Below are 15,998 nucleotides of genomic sequence, written 5' to 3' on the forward strand. Positions count from 1 at the left end.
TAACATTAGGGAGTCATTCTAAATTTCTAATGAGGACCATTAAAATTTAAAATGAAGACTTTTGTTTGAAACTCACTTATCGATAACATTTCCGCAAATCAACTGTTAGATATTTAGATATTTATGTGTAGATCATTTAAGCAATTTTTCAACAAAATTGAAAATTGTTAAGACAATCATAATCATGATTTATCAGTTATGAGTATGAAAGGTTCATGTTTGACAAATTTGGTTCGGTGATTAATCTGATCTAGTTCGGTATCTTAACGATTAGCAATTTGGAAGAAAATTTTCAAAAGTGATCTACTCATGCATACATAAACATCTAACGGTTGATTTGTCGTAATGTAATCAAAAAGTAGGTATTCCAAACCGTTAATTAGAAAGTCCTCAACTAGTCCTCATTTTAGTGGTTCTCATTAGAAAAATCCACATTACAAAGAATTTACAATCCACACTACAAAGAACAAAATTTAAAATACTAAAAAAAAAAAATAGAACGTGGATTGTAAAATAGGGAATGTGAATTAACTGAATTTCACTCCCTAATAAGTAATCAAAAACTATTTAGGTTTAACAAATGTTTGTGAAACGTATTCTACCTAATTCCACTAACCTTCTTCGAAATTTTTTTTTTTTTTCAGAAGAAGAAATTGCATAGATTAAGCAATTGAGATGTTTACATCAGCTAAAAGTACATTGGAGAGCCATTGTGGCCCATCCTCAATTCAAACTTGAAATGCAAGATACATAAGGATTTTCTAGCTAAAACATGCGCTAGCTGATTACATTTCCTAGGACTATAAGTACAAGGAAAAAATTCTGCTTACTACCTTGTATTTTCAAGAGTTCATCAGTTCAGTCCTTTGACTTCTAATTTAATCAGAAAAGTCTCTGCACTATTCAATTTCATCAAATCGATCCATTTCGTCACTACTCCGTCAATTTTCTCTGTTAAGGTGCTGATGTGACCGGAGGAGCAGTTTTGTGGGACCTTCTCACAAGAAAAACTCCCAAAATACCCATTGACTATATCTTCCCCTGTTCCTTCCTGAGCAGCCTAATTCCCCGTTTTCACTCTATGAGTCAGCTTCTCCCTCTCCGAAACAGCTAGAATAATCGTGGTGATGCTTATCTGAATGACCAAAGCTACGAACTCCAGCATCATCCAAGTGCTGGAATTAAAAAGGTTCGATCCAAGATCGGAACTTGACCCATTTTGGTAGTGGAAAACTCTTTTCAAGAAGGTGAACCACCTTGCTCTAGATATCCTCATAGCCATTCTGATCAAGAATGTAGAAGGAAGAGGTCTAGAAGATCTGGGCGTCACATTCACAGCCATTCGATTCTCTCCTAGAGAACTCTGAAAACAAAACAACACTAGCAGAGTTACACATTGAATCTGGTTGGAAAATGTAACGGGTACTATGCATAGAGAGTGACTCTATTGCCCCCTATATATCTGGCTCTGGAGAAGAGTTATAATATGGTATGGTGTTGAAGTGTCAGCGGGATTTGAGAGGCTAACATGAAATATATGAGAGTTGTATCACAAAAACTGTGCTGGCATTTTCACAAATAGGTGGTGTGCAGTTGGTTTTGACAGAAAAGCTTTGTATTATAATATTCATGTAACCTTCGGGGGTGTTTGTTTCACCGGACTATCACTCCCGACCTTAATTTCTACAAGAGTCCTGGACTCTTTTAACTTGGGTTATGCTATAGTAAGCCATGAATCTTGTTTGGCACTGTCTAGGACTAAGGAGCAGCAAGAAAGAACACATAAGCAACTAATGAATCATATGCACAATCATCCATGAATCACAAAAAAATTGGGTTTGTCTCAACAATGGAAGCAAGCCATGAATCATATGCACAATCCTCACAATTCACAGAACAATTCTGAATCTCATAAATGAAGCAAAAGCAAGCAAATCAAACACAAATTGCAAAACCCTCTCCCATACCTGGAATTGAATTGGTTCTATCTCCAACTCTTCAATTCTTGCAGCCAACAACCAAATATCAATTGGGTCTTTCCCAGACCTCCCAAAACTCAACGATTCAAGGCAAATAAATTTCTGCAAAATCCTCCTTCACTCATCACTTTGGGCTTAATGGGTACCCGTCTGTTTGGACCCAAAATGAACATTTTGGCCTGACAAGGCGTGTCTTGGAGAAATTGAGCCAATGTCAGTGGCTCAAGCTATATATTGTCGACAAGCTCGAAATATATATTTAGAGGCTAAATAAAGCCTACTATGGAAGTATGACAAGTCAACTTTAGCATATTTTCCTACTTCGGCTAGGAAAAACCGAGCTAGACAAGGAAGGAGGGGTGGCAGACTAACCAAATGAAATCGAAATGTGCTGAAACTTTCCAGATCCATTCTAGACAGCCCAAGGATCATTTCTTATGAAGCGTGCAAGAGCTTTTTTTGAGTGGAAGGCCTTCAAACAATCAGCCCAATTTTCTACAGAAGCAAAACTGGAAAACTGGACCTGTAAGAGGTCCAGCAGCATTTTCGGCCCAACCACATGGAAGAAAGCTCTGAAATTTGGTCAGCATGATCTAGATTCATAGTGGAACATTTTTTATGAAGACATCATGGCCAGAATCTGAATTTCTGATGGAGATATACATGAAGGAATAAAGGAGCCGAAAGTGCTTCGTTATCTCCCAAATTCATCATTCCTATTAGTGCTCCACCTCCATCTCCACCTCCCTTATCTCCCAAAATTCATCATTCCTATTAGTGCTCCACCTACACCTCCACCTCCCTTATCTCCAATTAGTGCTCCACTTTCATTTGTTTAATGCCAAAGTAGTTGGCATGGTAGCCTATAAATAGAGGTTACATTGAAACACAATTCACACATTCACATTCAACAACAACATCTCTAAGATGATCTAAGTTCTCTCTAGAGCAAACCTCTCTAAGAGCAACTCCTCTCATTCTCTTTCTCTTACCGGTGATCATACTCCTAGTCCTAGTCTTCTCAGAAGTCGACTTTCAGTGCCACCAAACCCTCTGTCAACGTGCTTCGGTCCTAGTCTCCTCGGGAGCCGACGGTAGTGCCGCGACCACAACGGTTACAGAACCAGCCAAGCAAGGGTAACGCCCTAGCAACCTAGCCAAGCTAAAGTCACGCTTTAGCAAGTTCTCTCTACTTCCCGGTGGTTCTCGCTCTGCTCGATCTACAACATCGAGTATCGATTTGGTGACGCAAGAAGATTAGCAAAAGTCCTCACCACGAGGCACAAAGAATCCCACGACGAGGTTGGTGCTCTCCTCGTCCACAATTGCTTGAAAGAAGTCAGGTCAAGGGACACCCCCGACGACCGCACCCGAACGGTGCTGGCACGCCCGCGCAGAAAAGAGACTGTTGACCAGCTGCAACAAAATTGGAGCCAAACACCGTCATCTCTGAATCTCTGTGTTTTGGCTGGCAGAAAACTGAGGGGATTGGAGGGGAGAGTGAAAAATTGAACCTGCAGAAGAGACGGAAGGAGACCCAAGCGAACAGTAGCAGAGAAAACCACGAAGCTGAAGTGAAGAGTCGAAGAGCGAGATTTTGGCTTCCACAGTCCGATGGTTTTTGACATCGCTGTGGAAGAAGGTGAGAGCAGGTTTTTGGGGACTCTGGAGTCTCATTAATTGAGTCCCAGTTGTTGCCAAACACGGGATGATGTCTGTTGGACTAGATAAGCCAGTCTAGTCCCGTCCAATCCCACGAAACAAACACCACCTTCATGTTTTCAATGATAGTCATGAGTTAAATGAGGCAGAAGGTGAAAAATATCATATTGGTTGAGTAGCCACAAGCACAATCTAGAAAACTTGTATCTCCAATTACTTAAAGCTTCAAGCTTTTAATCAACAGCAGCAAAGTGAGCAAACCCAAAACCCCAATTTCATAAGCTATGAAAGACTCTCTTTCTCCAATGACTCAAAGCTTCAAGCTTTTAATCAACCCATCAAATTGAGTATCTTTATTGGATTCTATCAGAAAACCAATCAACTTTTCACTAAAGATGCCAAAAACCCAGAAAGCCAGAAACTTCCAAGGCCTCAATTATGGGACCTAAAACCCTGAAACATGCAGAGAAGATGCCAAACTGTGAATATGAACAAGATCAAAGAAACTGATGTGTGTAAAAGGGGATTGGGGAAAATAGGTGTGTAGAATATGTCAGGAAGTTGAGGGGTTGAGTCTGAGATGGTGACAAAAAATCAGCTACTATAGAGGCTTTACTTTGATTCTAAGTGAATCACAAAGTTTGGAGGGAGGGAAGCTAACTGTTGTTGGCCTAACTTGCCTCTTGCTTTTGTTTATTAAGCAAGCAAAGCTGAGAGATTGACTACTGGGCGTCCAGGTAGGAACGGGGGGAGATATAATTGATGGGTATTTTGGAAATTTTACATGTGTTCTAGGTCCCACAAAATTGACAAATCAGAGCTCCTCCAGCCACGTCAGCACCTTAACAGAGAAAATTGACGGAATAGTGACGAAATAGATTGATTTGATGAAATTGGAGAGTGCGGGGACTTTTCTAATTAAATTAGAAATTTAGAGACTAAACTGATGAACCCTTGAAAGTACAGGGTAGTAAGCAGAATTTAATCCTAAGTACAAATAACTGATTGATCGATTTTCTACCAAACTTGCACATCAATGAGCGATTAATTTTAAAAAATCAAGAACAAAAATGGTTATTATCTGATAAAAATTGTTGGTTATAAAGTTTTATTGTAATGTAGAATGCGAATATCAATTTTAACACGACTTAAGCTTGTATGATTAAAAAATATTTTATCTGCACTTATAAAATACGTTTATTATAGTAGTCGGGTTGGATTGTATATAAGTCGCATACATTATTTATTTTTTAGTAATTTTGTATGTATCTAAAAATTAAATGTCATATATCAGTCAAGAGTTTTTCACTATAAATCCAAAATGTCATGTATCTTTTTCGGTCAAATGTCTTAAAATTTGATAAGTAGCGAACATATTTATATGATCAAAATGGATCATTAAATTCAAACTAATACAACATGTTTATTTAATAGATTAGGTAGATCATTGCAGGTCACCCATTTAATAAATAAATTGAGTTTGAGTTTCTATATCCAACAGAACTATTAAATAGTTTGAGTTCGGGTTTATCTATTATGATAGATTTAACCACTGCAAGTGGCCTAGTGATTCTTGCCTAGTTGGGTGTGCTCCCCAACCTAGGTTCGAATCTCGAAGCTGTCAAAGTGGCCAGGCACTGTGCTGCAATGCACAGTTGGAGCATTTCACATGTGCCGAAGGAGTTTATCTTGGGGCTAGGAAGCTTTTGGGTTCCTCTTGACAAAGTCAAAAAAAAAAAATTATGATAGATTTAGTAAATTGACACAATCCCTTGGCAACTATGTTAGAAAGGTCTAATTTTTTTGGAATTTCAGTATTTTATTCTATTGAAATTTTATTGTTGTTCACCATTAAAGTTTGAAGGCACATTGATAATACTTAAACCCTATTCTTAGCGTCTTTAGCGGCTTTACTGACTTGTCGAACAAGCTCAAAAGGTCTCTTCCTCGCATAGCCATTAATCCCATTATGGTGGTAAACAAAATTTACTCTCTCAAGGTGCCGTGGCAAGGCCGCCCCTGAGGGTTTCCTAGTGAGGCGGTTGCCTTAGGCCACCAGCTGCCGGAGGCCTCCGATTGTGTCTCAGTTATTATATATACGTATATATACATTATTTGTGGAAGTGGAACATACGTGCCAAACTGGTGTAGTGGACAAACTGCCTTGATATGTGAATAGCGTGAATCCCTGGTTGTTTATTTTCTTTTGATTTCTTCTATTTTTTTTTTAAAAAAATTATTTGATTGTTAAAATGCGAAATTCAAGTGAGGCCACAATTTTTTTTTTTTTTTGCCTTAGGCCTCTACAATCTAAGGACGGGCCCTGGCCGTAGGTAGTGGTTTCTCCTTGTATGTTTGCTTTGGATCAGGTTCGATCTCAATCTTGGCGATGTGCTAAGGTGAGTGAGGTGCACTGGCAGCACTGTGCACCCAAGGTGGTAGCAGTAGAATGTGTTCGAGTTTCTTTAGATTGCCTACTTATTAATGTTGTATTTTAGCTTATTATTTAGGCGACATCTATTTGGGAGATTTATGTTGAGTTTCAACTTGTGTGGCAGCAAGTTTGTGCTAAAGGCTAGTTGTGGGATGAGTTATGAGTGACATTGGCAGTGGCGCAATTGATATCAGTGGTGGTCAGCGGTCCTTAAGTGGACCAGATTGTCTAGGCACGACAAGGGGTTGTTGGATTCTTTGTTGTATTTGGGTTGTTTAGGCTTAACTTAGTTGTAAATTGAGCTATTATGGAGGGCGTCTTGACATCCCTAAGCAATACTTAATAGTTTGGCGATTGGAGCGGGAGGTTCTTCTAATCCTCCGTTTTGTAGTAGCAAGAATTCCTATATGAGTCTTCTCATATATTACTGATTTCTTATACCATAATTGGTAACTGTCAAGATTTCTTTTAAAAGAGACATGTTTCTATTTAGCTATCGACATGGGAGAAACATTATTTATGTCATCGTGTGTTAAAAGTAGGTTATGCGTTAGTTTGCGTATCTTAGTTTGGTATTTATATTATTATAGCCTTTAGTTAGAATCGTTTTTATTTTAATGAGGTACATGGTGTAAGGATGAATTTTTTTTTTTTAAACAATAGTATATTATGAAAAATTTAGAAAAAAATAAATAGTGAGAAATTACGGTAAAGAATGGAAACATATATAATATATTAATTACACTGAGTGGGACCGGATCAAATTCAAATTGTTACATGCTTTGTTATCAAGATGAAAACTGAACCACAAAATCTGCCTCCTTTTGATAACATCGCATTTGGAATTTGCATTAACTCATATATTTTCTAGTTGGCATAGTATCAAGTTTCCATATATTGGCAGCTAAAATTATAGAGAGATTCGAATCCTTTGAATTTTGATACGCCACCTTTTCATCAACCAATCAAGAAACGTGCATTAACGAAGACAGACAAGATTTGACATTGACTTTACAACTCAGTAAAATTGAAAAAATGAGCAAAAGGAAAGAGGTAAAGAACCTTCCTCATTTTCCTCGTCTATGCCAATTACATCATAGCTGTATGTTACGCCAACCATGACACCAAATTAGCACTCACGATATCGTAGTATAAAAGGGTCCCACTTTTTTATTATTATCCACACCCACTTGGGACCCTCCTACCCTCTCCGATTTTCCCTATAAAACCCACCCTCCATTGCCCTTGTTAACCTTCCCTTCTTTCGCTTTGCGATTCATATAGCCTCCCTCTGTCTCTCCGCCCAGCTTTCAGATAAAGTTGTAGTAGTAGTTGCCTTGTCTCTTTCTCTCTCTCCAGATCTCTCTCTGGTGGTTTGTGTTGTTTGTTTTCGGGTTTTCTTGAAATTTATTTCAATTCTGAATTTGGGGATCTGGGAAATCTAGGGTTCTTTGTAACGTAACCCCAATGAGTTCAGAAGCGTTTCTATGACACCGATGCGTCGTATTCGCCTGGTCCATTCTTTCTCCGTTGCATTCCTCTACTGGTTCTACGTTTTCTCATGAACTAATCGAAACCCAGATCGTCGTTTCCTCATTCCAATTTCTCAATTTCACCACAATCCCCAATTTTTCCAGAAACCCTAATTTTTTTTTCTTTTCTAAATTTGTTAATTTCTTGATTGATTCTCCTCAAAATGTCGTCGGTTCAGCGCCAATCGAGCTCCGGCTCCGACGGATCTGTGGTGGATGACAAGAAGAGGAAGAAGATGCAGTCCAATCGCGAATCGGCGCGGCGATCGCGGATGAAGAAGCAGAAGCGTGTGGAGGAGCTGACGGTGGAGATCAGCCGGCTCCAGATCTCGAACGGCCAAATCCGGCAGAGCATCGACGCCAAGGACAAAGCCTACAGCGAGGTGGAGGCCTGGAACAATGTCATGAGGGCTCAGGAGAAGGAGCTGACTGATCGACTTCGCTACTTGGAGTCGATTGAACAGACTTTTGTGGAGTTCAGCGGCGGCGTCTTCGATGAGGACATTAACGACATGGCTGAGATGCATGACTCTCTGCTCAATCCTTGGCAGCTTCCTTACTCGACTCAGCCGATCACCGCTTCTTCTGCTGATATGTTTCTCGATTGGCCATAATCAATTGCATTAGTCCCTTGCTTTTCGATTGTTAGTGTTATATCAATCGTTTCTGTTTTCGGGTCCGTGTTAGTCTATGTTTCGTTTGTGTATAGTGGTAGCTTGTTTCATGTAATCAGTATCATCCTTGTCTGTGTAATCCAAATGTGTGTTCAATAACCTCAAGTCTTCTATTGGTACCTGATCGATCAATGTAGCATAATGTATGGTGTTCGTTTAGGGTGTTGTATTGTTTTGACTGTAAGGTTTGGTCTGAATGGTAGAAGGAACCAGTTTTATGTGGCTATCCATTTTGATTTGTGAGATAAGGATCAGAACATATAGACCATTGGACTCGGCCTCCGGATTCAGCCGTTCAATTTACTAGAATATAATGTTTTGATGCCTCAAATTTAGTTTTTATTTTTTATGTGATCTAATGAGTTGAGATCCAATTTGCCACGAAACTGCATTATATGATTGATTGCTTGATGGTTGGCACTGTTTACTTGTAAGCATAATTGATATATATGCTGCTTGCCTGAAATGCCACGAAACTTCGATCCCCTTGACGCGTAGTGACCTTCACGACTCACCAGCCTTAAAATTTGTCAATCAATTACTTGTAAACTGACCAAATCAGTTACTTCTAAGATTGACCAAGTTACATCTTCTTGGTAGTTCACCAAAATTACCCAACAACGCATTGGTATGTTGAATCAAAACTACACTATTGGAGCAAGAGATCCAAGTCCCTTATCCAAGCCTCCTAATTTTTATGAGTGGTGTTGTGAATATTCTTTGCTTGTCACGCAGATTCATAAACTTTTTTTTTTTTTTTTTTTTTTTTTGAGTGGAAGACGTCAATAGAACCAACACACACACCCATGCAGTGTATCCCAGCATAGCCAGACTAATCACTGCACCGCAGACGCACGAACCATTGGGTGTTTTAACTAACCCAGGTCCCTCAAATCTGCTGGCCACGGGATGGAGCTGAGATTCGAACTCTAGACCTGGGGATTCCAGACTAGGCAGCTCGACCAACACACCACACCACGTGGTTTCAGATTCATAAACTTGATTAATGAAACCGCAAAATGCGGAGTGATGGGACATGATACCTATAAACTTTTTTTTTTGTCAACTGATACCTATAAACTTTAGCGACCATAACCTTAAAGATGTAAGATAAGAAAAGCTTCTCTATAATAATCAGAAGCTAATAAATTAACAATCACCATTATATTGCTACTGTATCATCATCATCATCATCATGTTTAATAAAACAGCGAAAGTATGATCACGCAGGCAACAGCTTCAATTTAGTTTCAACATAAAACGAAACAAGTAGTACTACGAAATCTAAAACATGACGGGACATGCAGACAGACAACCTTGATCATCAGTTGTCGTAAGTACGGCACTCGTCGGTTTCGGGGTTGTCGTTGCAGTAAGTCTCCAAGGGGTCCTTGTTCTTTTCGCTGTCGCGCTTGTGGCTGGCCGCCGCGCTCAGCTCCTCAACCTCGTCCCACGCCGCCACGCACTCCCCGCTCGCCGGGTCCTCCGAGCACGCCTGCTCCGCCTCCTTGATGCTCTCCTGCACCTTCTCCGATAGTTTATCCGGGGCAGCTGCCACCGGTCGGATCATGCTCATCCGACCCGAACCCACCTGGCCACCCGAGTAGCCGAAGCTCAGCCCAGCTGGCTTAATAACCTTGGGTGTCTCTGCCGCCCTGGCAAAGACTCTTGGGGTCGAGAGGCTCACTCCTGCTACACTTGTTGCCATTTCTTTCTTTCTAACAAGTTTTCTGCTTTGAAAAAAGTGGGGTGATAGAATGGCGTTGTGATAAGGAGCCTAGCATGAGGGTTTAATTGGTGCTGGCATGGTTTAACGATCGCACACTTCTTATCGAATTTCAGCCAATCAATCTGTTCCACGTCAGAAATGCTTAAGATTTTTTTGGGCGAAAAAAATCACACTTTTCTTTTTAAGACGTGACCAAATTAAAGTTTGTTAGAAATATTTCGTCGTTTTACTATGAGAAGCCAAGGGGGTGATGCAACGTTCTCAGCTTGATATTTTAGACATTTTAAGTGGTATCAAAATATTCAGATGGCGTGTGCTGTTAAGCATCATGATCATGATTGCCAATTGGAAAGCCTTGTAAACCAGTTAACACCCTTGTAGCTGAAAGTCGTAGATAGAATGCACCTAGACCTGATTGACCACATGTTAGACTAGTTTATTCACCGTAAGAATATTAGCAAGAATTTAGAGGAAGCCATGATTTTGGTTCTTATCTGATCATTTGAACATGCAAAAAATGATCTCTTCCACAACCAATTAAATACAGAAATTGGACAAAACCAAGCGGGGAGGCGTGTTAGCTGGGAAAAGTTTTGCCCCGCTGTTTCTGCAGGACTACACTCTGTAGAAACAAGGGAGGGACTTGGGACTTGGCACTTGACATTGACCCATAAAAACAGCCATATGATTTTGCATTCACTCAAAAAAAAACAAGATGATTTGGCCTTTGTTATGATCTAATGAATTTTTTTTTTTTTTTTTTTTTTTTGAGAATGATGATCGAATGAACTTTAATACACGACATGCAACGAATATAATGTAGATCATTCAAATCACTAAAACCCATAGGCTATATATTTGTGAGGAGGAACTGAAAGCTAAAAGTCTAAAACTGTATTCCCAAGTGGGTCAGATGGACAAAGGTGCAGCTTGAATCATACAAAATCAATGAAAACCAAGCTCCATTAAGTCCACATACAAGTTCATGTCTCATATTTCCAATGAAAAACTTCAAGGTGCAAGATCACGATTAACAGTAACATTTTTGTGAATTGATATATCCAATATCCAGTGAGATTTACATACTACTCAAACATATATGGGAACATCTGGAACCCCAAGCATCATGAAATGAGAATTTACTTGCCGACCCCAGCTGATGGGTTCGTCAACAACTCAAGTGATTTTATTAAGTGATCCACCGCAACTGACACATCATCAAATGCCAATGCTCCAACTGCAAATCTGGCTGCCTTATGTGCCTCTGCTATTTTCTCTGGTGATGGCATGTAGCTACTATCATACTGGAAAGTCTTTGATGGGGCAGGAGGAGCAGGTTCTGAAACAGTCCCATTTCTGTGGCTCGCCTGGTGTTGGGCCGCTGATGGGTAGTTAGTTGTTGAAGGAGCTGACTGGGGAGAGTAGGAAGGATCAGTGCCCTGATAGTAAGAGGGATACTGGGACGAGACTGCTGGAATGCTGCTTTCCGTAAAACTTGGATAGGATTGGAAATTACTCAAATTAGGATAGGTGTAATTAGTAATATCATGGGGAAGATAGTCATGTGGCGAAGGCTGTTGGGGTTCATGTGGGTAGGGTTGCTGGTGGTATGGCTGAGGATAATCAGAAGTGTTTGGTCTATTTGTTGGAGGAGGTAGATGGATGTCATGGGAGGGAGGAGGAGGTAGATGGATATCATGGGAGGGAGGAGGAGGTAGATGGAGATCATGGGAAGGAGGAGGTGGATGAACATCATGGGAAGGAGGAGGTGGATGGATATCATGGGAAGGAGGCGGTCGATGGATATCATGGGAAGGAGGTGGAGGAAGGGCATCATGGGAAGGGTAGCCAGCACTAGGGTAAGATTGAGATGGTGGTGGAATGTTAGCAGAATGCTGGTCGTTGACTCTATCATGGAACTGCGGTGATGATTGAAAGCTAGCAGAACGCTGGAAATTGACTTTATCATGAAATTGAGAAGGTGCAATATTTGTAGGATGCTGCTTGTTGACTTCATCATAAAACTGGGATGAAGGATCGGACTGTGGCCCAGGACTGGTAGCTGCAGTTTCACTTGGCCCAAGATCCTGCAAGGATAAACATATATGAAGATCATATTAAGTAAAAGAAATAAAGTAACTTTTCTTCACTTAGAAACTTCAGTTTAGTTCCAAACATGTGTACAAACAAGCAAAGCTGGAATTCTTTAAACATGTACTCTTAACTCCATATGACAAGGGCTCAGTGGTGGAAACATGGATTCACATGCTGCTTATGTTATGCCTAGAAGTAATAAGTTTGGAATCATGGCTGGAATTTTATCACTTTGTTCTCTCGATAATGAAAAGTTGATTATCACTTCAAACCAAATAAGTCGGGGAAAAAAAACGGAGGAGGAGAAGCCCAAATCGTTCAAAAGGCTAAAAAAAAAAAAAAAAAAAAACTAATGTGAAGTTTAGAACCATACATATGAACCACTAGTTGTACTCGAGGGAACTGAAAGATCATCATCACCAGCAGGGGGGCCAGCCTGAGGTTTCCTTCCTTCTTTCACAGCTTTCCTTATATCTGCTGCTTTCCAAGCTGCATACTTCTGTTTCTGCTCAAGCTGCAAAAAGATCATAAAAAGGTGAACTACTCAAATCCAACTGTATATAACCTTCAAATCAGTAATAACACATTCCTATCATCTCACTTTAACCAAAAAGAATATATGAAGTTTCAAGTGGCATAGCAAAACGTAAAACTCACATCAGGTTGAAGCACACCAAACTGGTTAATAATCTCAAAGAAAATGCTTGCAGCATAGAAGGTTTTAGCAGTATTCCTGTAATGAGATCAAAAAGATAAATTCTGTGTCACGGATAATTACCAACTTCAAAAGGGAATGTAAAATCTTGCCAAGAAACATAAGCGAACAAACACAATGGGGGGATCCCTCCCCAAGACAGGAATATGCATTTCACGCAACCTAACAGCCTGGAGCTCAATAGTTGAACTCATTGAGATGTAAATGAAGGTTCACACAAGCACAGGCAAACTCAAAACAATTTCAAAGAATAATAGGGGGAAAATGGACTAACAAATCTGCTCGACCAGCACGATCTTGCTTGTCTGCCTTCCCAAAAACATTTAAAGCAAATCCCTCAAGATACAGATTGTCTTCAGGCCCCAACTGCAGTGACTTCTTATCCTGTAGAGCAGAAGTGTCAATAGACACCAATAAAGATAGGGCATTGAATCTATGAATTTTGTCATTATATCATTTCTATAAAAAAAACACCGGGAAAATCGAGTCCTCAGGCTCATAAAGTATTGGTCACAATCCTATCCCGATCATGGGGAACTTACAGGGCCTATACAAACCAAAAACAAACAGCAATCTCATTTGCGTTCATCAAACTTCAACGAAGCATCTTTTGCTCCCTAAAGAGTTCTCCTAAACCCCTCCACTGATGAACTTCCAATTAAATGGTATAACTTATTTAGAATCAAATAGTATAATTATAAGAACCCTCTGACATTGCCGAAAAATAAGTACTCTTGTTTTCTTGAAATTACAGGCATCAGAGACATATCATGGTTTCACAAAGTGAGATAATTAAGTAACCAGTAATCTGCTAGCTGTTACAGGGAGCCTCAGTATTTGATTTTGAACCGAAAATCAGGTAATGGCAGCAAAGCTAAATTTCCATTACTATTTTCCTTGATAAAAACAAAGCAAATAGACCAACCCAGTTGACAGTCAACTCAAAAACGGTATAGAGAAGTGGTTAAGAGAGAAGAAAAGACCTTTTCGAGCTGCTTCATCAGCGAAATCAGGAGGGAATTGGTGGTCTTAGTGCGCTCGTTCTGAGGAATCTTCAGCCCTCGCTCCATTGCGTATAATCGACCTAATTTCAATACAAAACAAATACAATTCAATCAAACCCTAGGATAAATTAGGGTTTTAGAGCTCATAATTTGGGAAAGATTGGATCTTTGGTAGGCCTTACAGTAATAAGCGACGAGAGGCTCGTGTTTCTGCAACTCATCGGCTCGTTGGAGGTAGGGTAACAGCAGCTTCGCCGGTTCGCTATCGCTCGCCATCTTCTTCTGTTTGATCCAGAGAGAGAGAGAGATCGACTATTTGGGCAAGGCAAAGCTTAGTGTAGAAGGCAGAGTCTGAAATTCTGAAAGGATTTCGTACTAGTAATCTGACGATCCTGAGACGACGTCGTTGGTCAAAAGCATGGTTTTTCGCACTGGTTGCCGCATGTACCTGCTGTACCTTGAGGTGTCCCCCTAATTACACAATTTTACTTAATAATCACATTAGTATGCTGTTACCTAACATAATCGAAAGTGCAAGATTTATATGTTAAGTCGGAATGTTAATAATAAAAAAAAATATAAAAAAATTGTTATGTCAGATTAGATGTGGCAAACAGGTCGCTAGGTCCAAGCACGACACAAGCTAGGCATGTTTAAAAGCGGTTCGGCCTGGCCCAAGTCCGTTAGCAGCTCGAGCACATTATTCTAATGAGTCGGGCTGGATCGAGGAATATGGGTTCATTAACTTGGCCCGACCTGAGCCCGTTATAGGCTTGGCACAGCCCGAAAACGACATATTGCGACCCGTGATCCGGCCTATTTCTATAATATAAATTTTGTCCTTTATAATATAAAGATAATATATTTTTGTAAACAATAAACATAAGTTTAGAGTGTAAACAATAACCTTACATATAAAGATGATATATATTTGAGTATGAATTTGGATTCCCCTTCATACTTTTTTGCTTAAATTTGCTGAAAGTTTATTACTTTATAAACAATGAGCAAGTCGATTGGTTTGTAAACAATGAGCATTTGTCATTTATTTATCTATTTTGTTTACAAAAAAAAAATGATCAATAGTGTAGGAATTAGTTTTGTTTTGTGACTGGATTGTGTATAGTTGAGACTTGACACTTTGATAGTGGAACCGATAGTATATGAGTCACAATTTATATTAATAATATTGGCCTCGACTAATTTTGTCAAGAAACGAGCGCGACACGGCCCGCTAATGGGCCTGGCACGTTGTGGGATTGGGCCATGGACTAGGTTGGGTCTAATGTTTTAGTATATGGGTCAGCCCGAGCCCGTTAAGAAACTAGCCGACTTGGGACCTCTCGTGTGCCACATAAATAAACAACTTTTTATGAGTTCAAGTTTCAGTTTATATGATCACGTTTGCTTTCTTTTCTTTATAATGTGCACCAACGTGGAAGTTGTTCGATGAGAAGGATTTTGGAGGAGCAATTTGATATAGAAAAATAAACAACTTATTCTTTACTAGGTTATTGTTTCTAACATTTGAAGTTTTGAACTGGAACACTGTCCGTTTTCTTAGATCATCTCCAACTGAAACTAAGGGCCTCACGGGGCTATTATCGTAGGCCGTAGTCATTCTTCATCTCCAACCAAGGGTGTGGGAATCCAAGACTATTATCAGGGCTAAAATTTGGCCATCGACTAGTTGGAGACGGTTAAACTATAGTTTATATTAGGGAATCTAAGCATCCCCACCGCCAGCTCAAGTATTAACAACGACACCAAGACCTTCAGCACCCATTACAATAATAAGAATGGATCCGATAGCCACATGCCTAATATGAAACTCTCATGTTTGGCGTTCGAGTCCAAACTCTAGCAATTTGTGGTTAGAAGGTTTGAGTGATATACGATGCTTCGTGTGCCTGCGGGGGTAGATTAATCTGACATTACCGAGGTCGTGGACCTCGTTTTGAATACTGACTGAGTGTGTGTTATTAACTTACTAACGTAACCGAGGAGGTGCCCTTACCTCACTCCCTATTAGATCCAAAATGACCCCGCTCCCGGTCACATCCCAATTCCCTAGTTTTGCAATCCATCCAAAACTTTGTACGGCCCATTTGATTGGAGGACCCATATATATCTCTAATAGTGCTGCTGGACCAATGATGCAAGTTACCCATCACA

General features: G+C 39.9%; 3 protein-coding genes across 3 annotated transcripts; 1 reads left to right on the forward strand and 2 right to left on the reverse strand.

Moving 5' to 3' along the window:
- The first annotated feature begins 7,314 nt into the window (after positions 1 to 7,314).
- On the forward strand, positions 7,315 to 8,509 carry LOC133742999 (bZIP transcription factor 53). Its single transcript, XM_062170737.1, has one exon. It carries the CDS (start codon positions 7,772 to 7,774, stop codon positions 8,219 to 8,221), a length of 450 nt encoding a protein of 149 aa, XP_062026721.1. The 5' UTR covers positions 7,315 to 7,771; the 3' UTR covers positions 8,222 to 8,509.
- Positions 8,510 to 9,498: 989 nt separating this feature from the next.
- On the reverse strand, positions 9,499 to 10,059 carry LOC133743581 (calvin cycle protein CP12-2, chloroplastic-like). The gene has a single exon (XM_062171563.1). The coding sequence runs from the start codon at positions 9,987 to 9,989 to the stop codon at positions 9,606 to 9,608; it is 384 nt and encodes a 127-aa protein (XP_062027547.1). The 5' UTR covers positions 9,990 to 10,059; the 3' UTR covers positions 9,499 to 9,605.
- Positions 10,060 to 10,945: 886 nt separating this feature from the next.
- LOC133745577 (protein HOMOLOG OF MAMMALIAN LYST-INTERACTING PROTEIN 5) lies at positions 10,946 to 14,290 on the reverse strand. The gene is made up of 6 exons (XM_062173672.1): positions 14,006 to 14,290; positions 13,803 to 13,903; positions 13,094 to 13,203; positions 12,762 to 12,837; positions 12,478 to 12,618; positions 10,946 to 12,097 (listed from the first exon to the last, which is right to left on the reverse strand). The coding sequence occupies exons 1-6, from the start codon at positions 14,097 to 14,099 to the stop codon at positions 11,150 to 11,152; spliced, it is 1,470 nt and encodes a 489-aa protein (XP_062029656.1). The 5' UTR covers positions 14,100 to 14,290; the 3' UTR covers positions 10,946 to 11,149.
- Between the last annotated feature and the right edge of the window lie 1,708 nt (positions 14,291 to 15,998).

Source organism: Rosa rugosa, chromosome 4 (genome assembly GCF_958449725.1).
Source record: "Rosa rugosa chromosome 4, drRosRugo1.1, whole genome shotgun sequence".
Taxonomy (NCBI): domain Eukaryota; kingdom Viridiplantae; phylum Streptophyta; class Magnoliopsida; order Rosales; family Rosaceae; genus Rosa; species Rosa rugosa.

Coding starts and splice junctions, on each gene's coding strand:
- LOC133742999 (XM_062170737.1), top strand. CDS start 7,772: ATGTCGTCGGTTCAGCGCCAATCGAGCTCCGGCTCCGACGGATCTGTG.
- LOC133743581 (XM_062171563.1), bottom strand. CDS start 9,989: ATGGCAACAAGTGTAGCAGGAGTGAGCCTCTCGACCCCAAGAGTCTTT.
- LOC133745577 (XM_062173672.1), bottom strand. CDS start 14,099: ATGGCGAGCGATAGCGAACCGGCGAAGCTGCTGTTACCCTACCTCCAA. Junction 13,904..14,005: donor GCCTCTCGTCGCTTATTACT/GTAAGGCCTACC, acceptor TATTGAAATTAG/GTCGATTATACGCAATGGAG. Junction 12,098..12,477: donor GTACAACTAGTGGTTCATAT/GTATGGTTCTAA, acceptor TTATCCTTGCAG/GATCTTGGGCCAAGTGAAAC.